General features: G+C 40.7%; 2 protein-coding genes across 3 annotated transcripts; both read left to right on the plus strand.

Annotated features, from left to right (window-relative positions):
* Window positions 1–378: 378 nt before the first annotated feature.
* On the plus strand, window positions 379–4,803 carry babam1 (BRISC and BRCA1 A complex member 1). Of its 2 annotated transcripts, none has more exons than XM_046391467.1 (9): window positions 379–474; window positions 1,100–1,554; window positions 1,644–1,702; window positions 1,784–1,904; window positions 2,042–2,120; window positions 2,237–2,261; window positions 2,366–2,495; window positions 2,632–2,718; window positions 3,851–4,803. In XM_046391467.1, exons 2-9 carry the CDS (start codon window positions 1,114–1,116, stop codon window positions 4,049–4,051), a joined length of 1,143 nt encoding a protein of 380 aa, XP_046247423.1. In that variant the 5' UTR covers window positions 379–474; window positions 1,100–1,113; the 3' UTR covers window positions 4,052–4,803. The 2 variants fall into 2 exon arrangements, with proteins under 2 accessions (XP_046247423.1, XP_046247422.1); XM_046391466.1 differs by having other exon boundaries at window positions 385–523.
* A 2,288-nt stretch (window positions 4,804–7,091) lies between these two features.
* plvapb (plasmalemma vesicle associated protein b) lies at window positions 7,092–13,958 on the plus strand. Its single transcript, XM_046391465.1, has 9 exons — window positions 7,092–7,569; window positions 7,912–8,088; window positions 8,807–8,891; window positions 9,400–9,601; window positions 9,696–9,915; window positions 11,605–11,754; window positions 11,959–12,081; window positions 12,806–12,913; window positions 13,537–13,958. Exons 1-9 carry the CDS (start codon window positions 7,366–7,368, stop codon window positions 13,543–13,545), a joined length of 1,278 nt encoding a protein of 425 aa, XP_046247421.1. The 5' UTR covers window positions 7,092–7,365; the 3' UTR covers window positions 13,546–13,958.
* The last annotated feature ends 168 nt before the right edge of the window (window positions 13,959–14,126 follow it).

Genomic DNA, 14,126 nt, shown 5'->3' on the forward strand with positions numbered 1-14,126 from the left:
GCTTAAATATTTTTAGTATAGTATGATATTATGTAACAAAAAAAAAAATACATGATGTTATAATCAATTTGGACTATGACACTGACTTAATAAAGTTGTTTTAGGGTTTTCTATCTCTCTGTGCGTGGGGCAGCACAGTGAAAGATGTAAACAGAAAGTGATGTTTATACTGCCTGGAGATATTTAATGACTTACTTGATATTTTATATATGAATCAGGACTTTACTCTCTAAATCTATTTATATTGCTACTGCTACCACTATTGCCGTTACTGAGAGTGCAATTACTACTACGACCAGGTGGTTGCAGTAGAAGAAGAAGGAAACAACAACAAAAAAAACGTATCATGTTTATTAAACTTCATTACCCATAATGCTACGACACTTCGTGGTTCCGGGTTCGATCATTTCCGATGAGGAAGTTGTCCGATCAAAACAAATGTTAACTCGTCGCTGAAATATTTTGCGACTTTCAGTGAGTTTCACCTCATTTTAATCGCATACGTTTTATATTTACTTATCACGTAAGTCTACTTGCATTTACATTTCAACATATAACGCGTTGGTTTCGAGTTGTCAGCTTTGCTCTCATTTCTCTTAAAGCTAGCGAATGCTAACACTCTTATTGCTGCTAACAGCTCTTATTGCTACTATCAGCCGCCTGTCACAATAGCTACATAGACTCACTATCAGGCTTTCTGGGCGCGTTGATGGACGCTTTTCTAACAGAACTACTCTTTCAGTAAAGCTAAAACTCATCCGTTTTTGTTATTCCAGTTACGTACACGTGAACAGAATCGTAGTTTAGTTGTGTACCTCTGTGTGTTGTGTGTCTGCATGAAGGTAGATATACGATTACAAAGCGAATAAAGACATCACAAGACTTTCTTGGTGGATCAGTTAAAATGAAATGTTAAAGCAGCTCTTGTTTAGGTATTGTTTTAGGTGTTACAGTCTTGTTTTTGAATTCATTTGAATTTCACTTTAATATTTACTTTAATATTGATGGATGTAAACCACAGGCAAAAGAAAATTGTGGTTCCTCTTCATCGTTAAACTAATTTGCCACCCAGCCACACTCATCATGTCCTCTTCCTTAGCAACCTGTGGATCCATGGAGACGCCAGAGCCGGGCCCAGCAGATGGAGAGGAGCGTCTGGTGGAGCTGCGACCTCGGACACGCTCCAACCCCGAAGGAGCTGAGGACCGTCGCAGCAGCACGGGCAGCCTTGGTGGAAACGGCAACCCCAACATATCTCAGCCCGCTGTGGGAAGTCGTGTTGAGGGTGAGGGCGAAGCTTCAACCAGTGACAGTCTTCCGAGTTCCACCACCACCACCGTCTCGGCAGCTGCAGTCCAGACTGTAGCCCCTGCTGCAGTCGTAACAGCAGCAGCAGCAGCTGCGGGTGGTGCCACGGTGCCGCTGTCCACTGCTGCTGTTGCAGCCAAAGAGAGGCCAAAGCCCACACAGCAGCAGCCCACACTGACAACCCCTGTGCCTCCACCTGCAGAATACCAGCTGAGAGTTCCTCGTGTTAACTGTCCAGAGAAAGTGGTAGGCCCTCATTACAACTCTGAGTTGTATTTCACATGAAAGTGAAGATTGACGTGCTCTGTAATCTGATGCTGTCTTTCCCGTGACAGATCATATGCTTAGACCTTTCTGAAGAGATGTCATTGCCGAAACTGGAGTCTTTTAATGGGTAAGCTACAGTTAAAGTAAATCTTTAAGAGACCGTGTTTCATTTGCCATCGCTGCCTAACTTGACTGTGTGTCCGTTTAGGTCTAAAACAAATGCCCTCAACATATGCCAGAAAATGATTGAGATGTTTGTCAGAACTAAACACAAGATTGACAAACGCCACGAGTTTGCCCTGGTGGTTGTTAATGATGATGCTCTGTGGGTGAGTACAGAAGTGTTGAAATCTGCTCCAGATGTTACATACAGTACCTGTACAATGTCTGTGTGCAGCTTGTCTCCCATTTTACCAGAAGGTTTTCTTCTCTTTCCTCCTCTTGTGCGTATGTGCATGTGCCTCAGTTGTCAGGCTTCACCTCTGACCCCAGGGAGCTGTGCAGTTGTCTCTATGACCTTGAGACCAATGTGTGCGAGTCCTTCAGTATCCTTTCAAACTCTTAAACAATTTAAAAAAAAAATGTCATACTATGAAGTGATGTGTAGTTTATTCAAAACAAAACCTAATATTTAACGTTTAGCCTTAACTGTCCTCCGTAGATCTGGAAGATCTTCTTAATGTAATGTAAGTACAGTCTGACTGAAAAACCTTTTTAGTTTCTTATGATACACCAGATGCTACATAGAAATGTTCGCTGATGGGCATCTCTTATTTTGTTGTCTTTGTAGTCGTCAGAAGATCGAGCTGCCGTTGATGGAGAATGTTCAGACCATCCCTCCTCCATATGTGGTGCGGACTGTGCTCATCTACAGCCGCCACGCAGGACAGGTTCAGTTCAGCCCTTCTGAGGCTTTTAGTGTAAGTGTGACTTACAGTCACAGTGTTGAGATCTCCCTCTTCCAGTCTTTGAAGTGCAGATTTGATTTCTTAGTATATTTTTGGCTGCTTTGAGTAGTGCACTAAATGTCTTGCTTGTTCTTGTGTCCTGCCACAGAAGATGCTGCAGTCTCCATATTTTTTCTTCGATGTGGTCTACCTTCACAATGGGATGGAGGAGCAGGGGGATGAGACCAGCTGGAGGGTGAGTGAATCAGCTGATGAAAGGATAGTTATGAGTTTTGGCTGTGTGCCAGGATGTAGCCCACCAGCTTGTGTTGTTCCTGTCTGAGAGACCTTCATTTAGAGCCCCCGGAAGATCACATTGGGAATGTTTTGTGTTACCTCACAAATAATTTTTGCATTCCTTTCAATTCATAGAAAACTACTGAGTTGTATAATATCATGTATTGGCAGGCAGCTGCAGTGCTCAGGCACAAGTCTGTATCATTGCAGCTAGATAGTTAATTAGCAGAGGCAGTAAAGCTCTCTGCTGAGGCTGAATGAGACGGACTGTAGCTGTGATTATGACTGTAGTAATGACATGACAGAGCTTCAGGCGTTATGATTGAGGCTGTGACACGTTAGTTTCTAATGGGTGTGTAACACTTCATGCTGTGGATGTGGGAGTGCAGTATGTTGATGTGTTTGTGCTGGCTGTGCTGTCTTGGAGCTGTTGTATTCCATGAACTCCAGTGGTGTTTTGGTAACATCCGACATACCTGGAAGAAAGACCACAGGTTCAGCTTAACACTCCTTTTTTTTTGTCTAATGTAAATGCAGCAAAGGTTTGTCATAGCTGCTGTAGCTACGTATATCCATAGCATCATAAATTCAACCACAAATGCAGCTGCAGTTTGAGCAGTAACCTCGCTGAGAGCTACAGCTGGGCAGAGCAGCCGCCGATGTGCTCACAGCCAGTGACTGTATACTGTCTCAGCTCTGAGCTCAGCCCTTTGGAACGACTAATGAGCAATAAGAGCATAATGTAAAGTGTCATCTCTCCTCCCTTTCTGTAGTATCTGCAGAGAGTTTCCCTAAACTGTTGGCGTATTATTATGCAAAAATATTACAAGGAAAGACGCAAGTAGTTCGGAAGAAAATCATGAGCTCCTCGGGGCTTTTTACCTTTCAATATTTGCTGTAAAGTCATTTAACTGTCCAGTTAAATAAATTCACAAAGCTTGAAGAGTGCGGAGGAATATTGTGAAAACCTTTTTTAAATATTTATTTGATATTTATTTTAAATAAAATTGATACCGTTGCCACATGTTGGTATAATGCGAATGTTTAGTCAGTGCTGCATTTTAGCTGTGTGACATGTTTTCTGTCTCCAGGACAACTACACCTCTTTCTGCAACCTGGACTCAAAGGGTATGTGTTATCGCTTCGAGGTTTCCCTGAGTGGGCCAGCCATCGAGCTGCACAACTGCATGGCCAAACTTCTGGCTCACCCTCTACAAAGACCTTTCCAGAGCCATGCATCTTACAGCCTTCTGGAGGGGGAAGACCCCCAGGACATTGAGGCAACGGTCTAGAACCGCACACACTCGCAAAGCCCCGTTTCTGGAAATTCACACTGTAGTTGGTCAGTTGGTTTTTTCCATGAACTGCCGCAGAGTAATCATTTTTAATAATATTCGAGAGAACCGGACACAATAAGAGCAGTGTTGCAGCAGGTTACTCTTAACTCAGTTTCCATAAAAAAAAAGTAGATGAGTCATTGATTGTTGTGAAACTGCTGGAGGTCTCTCGAGGATGAGTTCATGAAACGGATGTGAGACAGTCCTGGAGTTGGAGACAAGTTGAAGGACAAGATAAAGACAGACAAAGGTTGAAGCATCAGACTTTTACTAAACTAACTGTGCTATCATTTGTTTTTTTTTTTCTTTCAAATCTTAGACCACACTGATCTGCCTGAAAGTCTTAAAAGGATGAAATCAGATCAAACCTGTGACAGCTTTCCATATTTGTGGCCTTTTGAGATGCTGAAGTATGAGCTGTTATATTGTGTCCTCTCGTCTTCTGTGACATTGCTTCTCCTTTTAGTTGTCACCTTGTGTTGCCTGTTTTTTTTTTAATGTATTTTCTGTTTTATAAGGGGGTGTTTTCAATCATTTGTCATTCATTTGTATGTTGAAAAAATGTACAGTAATGATTTCTGTGGCACAGATGGATTGATTGTGAAAAAGGCCTCTCGTACTGCCAGTCTAGCTGCACTTGAAACACACTGTACAGATGAGCTTTTTGAAGCTTGTTTCTGGATATTAAAAAGGCATGTTTAATTGTGTTTGTCATGTCTAGATGTGCTTTCTATATTTTTGTCAGGAGATGGCAGCAAATCCCCTCTAGAGGTCACTGAATTCAAAAGCTGTGCTAAAAAGCAAAGGGGATAAACTCTTCTTTAATAGGTACAGCTAAGTTTTGACTTTTTTTTGTTGCTTTGATCATTTGTCTGTCTGGCTAAACATTTCTGCTTAAATCTACAGCCATCTTCTCTGACAAGCTTCATAATCCATCACTCTGGATTCTTAATCTGCAGCCTCACATGACAGCTTGATTAAGCAGTCATTGCTGTTTTTGAAAACCTTATCTGTAATCCACACATGGCGTGGCTATTACTCCAGCGGTAAGGATATATTTTCCCTTTCACCCTGAAGGTGTCTGGTCAGTTGTCTTAAGAGGGGTTTTATCTCAGTCTTCAGCCGTTCAGTTTCCTGTTTTTGATCACTATTTGATCCTATGTCTGTCCCGACTCTTGATAGTCACTCATATTCTGTCACTCTCACATACCTTCATAAATTACTCTTTTTTCCGGTGAGGACAGGTTGTCAGGGAGACAATGGGGAGCAGGAAAACCCCCGGGCTCAGAGGACCTCTCCCCTTTCACACACACTTCCCCAGAAGAGCTGGCTGGTCCTCACGTCATCGCAGATAATTGAAGGGGGGAGGCGGGGGATCCAGTGTGTCCGTACTGCAGGGAGAATTTGTTATTCCCTCATCCCTGAAGAATGACAGGTCCCTATTGTTTTCATTCTTTCACTCCTCCACTGCTATGACTCCTTTCCGTGCTCGCTTGAGACAGGATATGGTGGAAAAATTTTTGTTTTTTGTTCAGTAAATTCTGCTTTTGCTCCTTACATGGTTTGCATTGTTCACCCAAGACCTGGGAAATATGAACATGGAATTATTTCACAATCTGTTGTAGCTATATTTAAATGTGGCACAGACCGGTGATCTTTCCTGGCTTCTTTTCTGTTGCATGCAGGTGGTGGTGGAAAATAACTAAGCACCTTTGCTTAAGATGTGTATTTAAGCACAGTTTTGAGTTAACAGTATTGTATCAATATTGGACTTTTTAACTTCACTACAATTACATATGACCATTGTAACTACTTACTTACCAGGTCAAGGTTATTTTAAAAAGAGATGATACAGTTTTGTCAGTTAAAACACCCAAAGGCCTGTCAGGATTAACTTGTGAGGGGGTCCTGGTGCAGAAAAAATGTCTTTGGTTCCTTATTGCTCCCATCCTTCTTTGTATGCCCAAAAGACCAATCAGGACTTCTACGCTGGAGTGCGAACTACGAGATCAAAACTATTAACTAATATTAAGTCTTGAAAACCTGCCTTAGATGTTACTGTAGATCAGTCAAGCAACCCCCCCCCCCCAAAAGAAAAAAAAAATCAGTTAATAAATGACAGGACAAGCAGTCTTCATGGGGCCACTGGGGATCTGAGGCCCCTCATTGCTTGTTTTTTTTAATCCAGCCCTGCCCAAAAATAGTATAGCTCTGTCTTGACCACCTTCAATATTAAGCTTACATGTTGCATCATTAATAATTCAACATATTCTATATATATTCTATATACTTTTGACATAAAGATGAATTTTTATGCCCTAATGACTGATTTCAGAAGGTATTCACTTGGGTTGAAGTCAGACTGCTGCAGCCTCATTTTCACTTTGCATAAAGTGTTTTTGCACAGAACGAGGACTGGATTTTGTCCTCCATTGTTTAAATTGGAAGCATGTTAAACCCATCTCTTAATGGCCAGTACAAACAGGAGAAATGATAAGAGCAAACAAAACTTTTATTTAATTTTCATTTTTATTTTAATTTACCTGATGTTTAAAGACAGATTTTGTAAAAATGTGAACATGTCCTTTAATTAACTTTAATGATGACTAAATGCTTATTGCGTGCAGTCTCTGAAATAATAAGGTCTGAGTACTCATCGAGTCCAGAACACAATCTAACATGAGATGGATCTATTTTTCGCAATCAAAGAAATGAGATGGAGATGGAGCACATGTCCTTCTGAGAATTTTTACTAGGTTATCAAATTTCACACACAAGTAAATCTGAAGTCTGGAGGAGATCTTTAAACGTTATTTAATCTTGTTGTGGAAATCTCCATATGTTCCAACCACTGAGCCAATTTTTTTGCTTATTTGGGCAGCGGAGGCTGTAACTATTACAGAGGTCAGTGAGGGAGGAGAGGGGAGGGAGGGGAGGGCCAGGATGGACTGGAAGTGTGTCTCCAGCAGCATTTATAAACATGGCCCCTGTACACACCTAAGGGTCACTGTTTACATCCATCCATAAGTGCCATTTCTGCTTGTATGTTTCTGCACCGTGACAGTTTGACAGAGCTGTAGAAGACAGAAATAAAAACAGCTCATCATTTCTTTTCCTCCAAATTCGGCTTGACACCTTTTGCCTTGAAGCCGCAGCGCCTGCTCTTCAGAGAGGATCACGTCGCAAAGAGGACACCTTGTGGATTTTAGCAAAACGATTCCTGTTTAGATCTGCCGGTACCAGCTGCCACCATTTCACCTCCAACAACCATGTACAGCTCCAGCTACTCCCGGGCCAAGTTTGGCCTGGAGGCAAGGGGGCCTCTGCACAAGCCCAAAGGGAAGAGCTGTGGCTACTACGTGAAGATCATCTTCTTCTTTTCTTCTCTGATCCAGTCTCTGATCATCGTCAGCCTGGTGCTCTTCCTCATCTATGGACAGCCGGAGAAGTCTGCAGAGGAGAAGAGGGTCAAGGTCAGTGATTCCTTCTTGCGTGATAAATAGTTTTTCAGATATTAACGATCCAAACTCCACAGTTTTGAATAATATTTTGTGTTTTCTCCACAAAAAGTTCTACAAATTACGTTTATTTTCAAGTGAAGTAAGCAAATCCCATTTTTTAAAGGAAGGGGATTTCAAAAGTGAGCCGTTGATCACACTGTGCAGGCAGCATGAATCATCACCAGCCTGTCCTGTTTCTGACACAAATGTTATATAACCAAGACTTTTTTTTTTATTGGCACCTTAATGTTAAGATATTCAGAGCTGTGAAATAGAGTGATGATGATGCTGAGTGATCTGATCGTTCTTCTGAAGGACCTCGAGGTGAACTTCAACAGGCTGAGTGACAACAACATCCAGCTGAGAAAGGAGAAGGGCGAGCTGGGAGCTCAGCTGGCAGCTCGCACAGCTGAGAAGGAGGCTCTGGACAAAGAGGTGGCGAAGCTGAAGACCGATGCCAACAACACCGAACATGTGCTGAAAGGAAAATTAGTAAGTAGATGACTTGATATTAATATTAATATTATTAATATTTTAGATTATTAATTAATACTTTGCTAAAATGCACTGAGAAGCAGGTCAGCTTGTGGAAGCTGTGAAGTAGTTTAAGGTAGGGTTAAAAGAGAGGGTTTTACAATGTGCAAATTACACAGCATGATTATTTCCTCAGACATTGTTGTAGTTTTCCTATTAGACACTGGTGGTGGAGGAAGTATTCAGATCCTGTAGTGAAGTAAAACTCGTAAAAATGAACAGGCAAAAGTCCTGTGTCGAAACTTTACTCAAGTGAAAGTATGTAAGTATAATCAATAAAATGCACTCAGAGTTATAGATAATGTATGCACTGATGTCATTACGTTATTATTACACATGGATTAATACATGATTTTACTGTTATAGCTGATTGAAGAAGATTTCCAAAACAAGTGATTTTCTGTCACTCGACTAAGTGATTAATCAACTGATCCTTTGAACCCTTACTGTCTGTACTGTTTTAAGCTATAGTGAAGCATCATAATTTATAAACTCTCCAAATGTTTATTAATGCATATATGTAAAATCTTAATTTGCAATAATTAGTAACTGAAGTATACACTCAAATTTGTACCGACTTGCAGCACTGAAGTAAATGTAATTGGTCACATTCTACCACTGTCAGTCATCGCCGTAATAAAAGAACTTGGGTGTAAACATTTTTTGTTGGTCATAGGCCAGCTGTGAGAGGACGACACTCAGCATGATGGCGCGACGTACCACCACCCCGATCCAGCCCCCTGTCATGGTCACTACCAACAGTATGTGCTCCAATATTCGGGATACTTGGCATAATGCTATAATATGCTATATATGCTATCACAGTATTTATATATAATAGTTTGAAAAATTGCATCAGAAATTTAATAAATGTTTGTGTTACATGATGATATATATTTACAGTCTATATGGCTGAGGAGGAATGATTGAAAGTAAAGCAAAGATTTAAATACTATTTTTATATTAAGAACTAAGAATTAAGAATATCAGTACAACTTCCTAATAAGGATAATAACAATGCCTATTATCCCCTCATGGAGGGTTTATAAATTTAAATTAATGGTTTTATTAATAGATAATAAATAACAACTGATATCTATTTGATGGTTTAGTTGATAGTTTATTACCTTTACTAACTTTTGTAAGGGTAGACTTGATGGCTTATTAGAAAGTGAGAAACTCATGGGCGTTGGTTAATAAAATAATAAAATAAAAATGAGTAAAAGTGTATATCTGTGCCTGTACTGACATGCTGATTGAACTCTCCAGGTGAAGTGAAGACTCTGCAGAGCCTCAACGCCCAGCAGAGAGCCATGATCAACCTCATTGAGACAAACTTCACCCAGACAGTTCAGTACCTGAGCCAGGAGAGAGACACTGCCCTCAAAGACAGAGACACACACCACCAGGATGCCATCACCCTGCGCAGGGAGAACACCTTGCTGAAGGAGCAGCTCACCACCTACACCAGGTACCGTCTGTTTGTCCGTCTGCTCCACGAGTCTCACTGAAAATATTCAGATTACGCACATTACAGTATCTGCGTTGGACTTTTTCTTACGCAGGAAGTGCAAAGAGGACTTTGCTAATTCTTTGGACGGGATCAAAACGGTGACCAGGGATTTCCTGAACAGGATTAACAACCTGTTTCCCCACCAGCTGACCTTTCACCTCACCTGCGACAGGCAGCAGGAGGAAATGGAGAAGATAAGAAACAGCTGCACAAACCTGTCCAGAGACGTGGAAAATAAGTTCCAGCTGTATTTAGACAAAGTGGGCAACAAGGTGAGTGCAACATATTTTGTGATCCTCTAGGTGGTGTGTGTGATTATTCACATTTCACTTAAATATTTGATCTACTTAAACCTCACTGGGCCTCAAAACGGCACCTAAATGAAACCATTTGATCTGTTTAGAGGGAAAAATCTCTCTTTGGTGGAACTGCTAACAACTCACAGTCACAAGGGAACCAAACTTGGCACTGCATTGTCACAAGGGCTTTGGTTACTACTGGTTTAATCTTTTAGAATACATTGTATTTTATAAGCTTATCTGTGTTTTAGTCTCTGAAAAGTAAATTAAGATAAGATAAGATAAGACTAGTGGATTAGAAAAAAAAAAAGAATAATTCAAATACAGCACCTCATAATTGTACGTAGTACAAATACAGTACTTGAGTAACGATCTCAGTGTATTTTGCACCACTCCCCTTTAAACTTTCCATAAAAATGGAAAAGAACAAATTGGATGGGAAACCAGTTTCTCAGGGGAGGAAGTCTACCCGCTGCATCGTTCATGATAGCTGAAGAGACAGACGTGAGGTGAACTCAGGGTCAAAGCAGAGGTGAAGTGTCTGTCTCTGCTGACACGGCAGCTCTGTGCAGAACTGCAAAAACACACCCTCAGCAGGTATCGTTTTAAAAACCATTTAAAGTAATATTTACTTTACATACAGCCCTCTCTGACGGGTCAAACATCACAATTTGTTTTGGAATGAGTCTTCACTGTGGGCGTCACATTTCTTTTCACTGTCTTTAATGGTTAATTTTCACACAGGCATAATTTCAAGTGCAACTTTTGCACACACAAACTCCAGTAAACTTTTGTCTCCCTCATGTCAGAAATAAGACAGCTCTCGTGAACTTTTTCTCACCTTTCGTGAGTAAAAATTCCAAATCAGTTTCAATTTCTTTAACTTATTTTTGATCTTCACAGAGAACTGCCACTGAATATTAACAGATGGTCAGAAGAATAGTGAAAAATACTCAAGTCTTCTCAGAGTGCTCGGTGACATCTTTAGATGCCTTGTTTTGTCTAACCAACAGTCTAAAACCCAGAGATATTCAGTTTATAGTGATATAAAACAAAGAAAAACAGCAAATCCTTATTCTGGAGAAGCTGGAATCAGAGAATATATTTTAGTCCTGTAAAACATGCCAAATATCTTTGGCATGTTTTAAATTGCAGTAAATTTGTGATAATAAAGTGACCACCGAGTGTTTATCATCCAAAGAGGCTGCAGCATAGAATCTTAAATAGTCTCTCTAATTAATCTAAATACATACAGTAGGTTTGCTTTTGAAATTTTGCTCATTCTAACTTATAACCGCGATATCTCACTTCAGTCGAGCCTTGCCGACCTTTTTTCATTGTGTGGCTGCATTCCACTGACTCGCCTCCATTCGTTAGCCTGTGAGTTGTTTCCCTCAGGGAGGCGTAAAGCATAGATTTAATCCTCCCCTCTCAGCTGTGCGGCCTGCGCTCCATTGTGGCATTGAGGATAATGTACATTAGCAAACGCTCACAGTGACAGATAGAAACAGACACAAAAAACAGGTAGAATTATGTAAAGGCACCATCTGGAAACACAATTGGCACAGTTGAGTATGACACATTCTTCACCACATTATCTCTGCTTCTCTCAGAAGGGAAATTCGTCACACTTATTTGAAAAAACTTATTCTCTTCTTCCAGGTGGCTGAGATCCAAGGCCTGTCCAGTCGTCTGGAGGTACAAAACACACATCTGAACTCTGATCTGCAGCAGTGTGTGCGCACACGCAGTGAGGCGGCTGCCGAGGCCACCAGGCAGCTACAGCTCAAGCAAAAGGATCATGATGACCAGGTAGATCATATTTGTACACAGAGATTTGTGGAATAAACTGATTTCCTAAGATGTAAAGGCAAGAATGCACTATTTGTAATAATCCTCTCCTGCTTTGTCTGTTTTAATAAGCACCTAAATTGCATAGTAGCATAAGACAGAATAAATGTGCACACTTTTCTTTATCGTTGTTTTACTTTAACATAAAATGCATGTTTTGTTTAGATGGAGAAATTCCTCATGGAGCAGAAGTGGCTGAGGGAACAGAAGAAGCTGCAGGAAGACAGTTTAGCACTGAGAGAAAAAGAGCTTCAGCGTCTCCAACAGATGCTCCCTGCTCAGGCCAAGGTAAAGGGACAAGCCATTTGCTCTGTACACACATATGAAATTAAGGAAGGCAGTGCCCACAAATGGTTTCAAACCTTCAGTCACTTTGGATAGATGTTCTTTTTGGTGGTTAAGCAACAATTTCAGCTGCTCCAGAAAGTCTCCATGTCAGTCTGGGGATTGCTGTGCTCAATGTCTTGCATTTGGCTTTCTGAGTGTATGTACAAGAGCACCATCCACTTCTGTGCTTTTAAAGGAGGTTTACTCTACTGTTTATGGTGCATGTGGACTCACCGGTGTAACGGTGACAGTAAAATTCTCAGAAGTAGCACGTAATATGAAACACCACACTTTATTATGTTTTGTAACCACAGGTCAAGCACTCATGTATCTTGCTAATCTTGCTCCACAAGTCAACAAACAAGAAGATTCACACTCAGATCAGTCTGGTTGTGCTCCACGTGTCAGCAAGATTAAATTGCAGGGACCTCTGGCCACTTCCAAGGACAGGGCAGCCTTATTATCTCTTACGATGCAGTTTTGCCATAAAAAAGAGGTATCTGTGGGCAGCAGCAGCAGCAGGAAGGAAGAACAGACAGAATAATGAAGGAAAACATTTTTAAGGAGTCATAAGTTCATAAAACAGCCCATTTCAAACTCCATAGTCATTAGCTTAGGTATCATCCATGCACTGTGTGGTATCTGTGTCTCACGTTAAATAATACTGAAATTATTTGTTTTCCAGTCTGGTACTCCCAAAGCTGCCAGTCTGCCAGGGGCCCCACAGCAAGGAGGACAGACTGTGGCTAAGTGGCCTCCTATCGGAGCACCTGTCATCAGCAAAACTCCAACGGTAAACTTCGTATTAGAACAAAAACTGTAATCAGATTAGTGTTTGTACAATGTGTTTGTGTTTGTAGCGCCTCTGTGAGACTGCACTTCAGCATAGCAACACTTTGAGCTAAACACTAATGTTGGCATACATACAAAACCGATGCCAACATGCAGCAGGTACACTGTGTACCATAAACACTATCTTAGCTTAGCATTATAGCAGTTTTTGACCTGATGATGGCACTAGATGAAAAGTCAGGGGATCATAAATGTGAGAAGGATCCATGTTCTGAGGACTATAAATGTTTGTATAAAATGTAAAATAACTCCTGTAGTTAAGATATTTCAGTCCACAGCAAAGCAACCGACCACCATACAAACGTTAGCATCACTAGAGCCGCTATGATGCTAACATGGCTAACAAAATCACAAGACAAACTTTGACTCACTTCTGCAATGCTTGTACTTCATATTCTGTGTCTGTAGGTTCCTCCTAAAGTTGGTTCTTTGTGTCTCTTCCACACTTAATTTAATTCTCTACCAACATAAGTTCCAGTATTCAGATTTTTAGACAATGAGTTCATTGCTTTCATTGATAATTAATTATAATCATCGTAAATCAGTCAATGTTTTGTCTTCCAGGTGAGATAAAACGCATCAGCAGAGTGATGACTGAAGGCAGCGCCGGTGCACCTCAGTGATCAACATTTTGACCTTAAAGAATTTCCTACGGACATGTATATACTCCTGATACAACACAACCTGTAAATACTTTGAGTCCTTCTTAATGATATATTTACTGTTGCTCTGTGCATGCTTTGTTTAGTTCTCCACGGAATAGAAGATTCCTGTCTTTTACTTGTGCTTGATTTAAACGTATACTGTGAAAAGTCTGGTTGTCTGTCCAGGTAAATGTAAAAATTTTCATGACACTGGTGTAAATATTTTCTATTGTGTGTCACTCTCTGTGGTTGGTATAGTTAGCTTTTCTGTACTGCGGAAATCAAAATTAAATCGACCAAAAAAACTGACTCACTCCTTGTGCAATCCTCTTTTGTCTCCCTCTGGCATTAAAAATACAACAAGGATTCAGACAGGACTTCTGGCAGCGACTGCTCGTTTGTCTGCTATAAACAGAATATTCTTAAAATAGCTTCATTTATGTTTCCTCGTGCTTCACGTTTGAATCTCCACCGCAGCCCGGATGTCAATACCTTTAATGACCAAGTCAT

The sequence above is a fragment of the Scatophagus argus genome, chromosome 6 (assembly GCF_020382885.2).
Source record: "Scatophagus argus isolate fScaArg1 chromosome 6, fScaArg1.pri, whole genome shotgun sequence".
Classification (NCBI taxonomy): domain Eukaryota; kingdom Metazoa; phylum Chordata; class Actinopteri; family Scatophagidae; genus Scatophagus; species Scatophagus argus.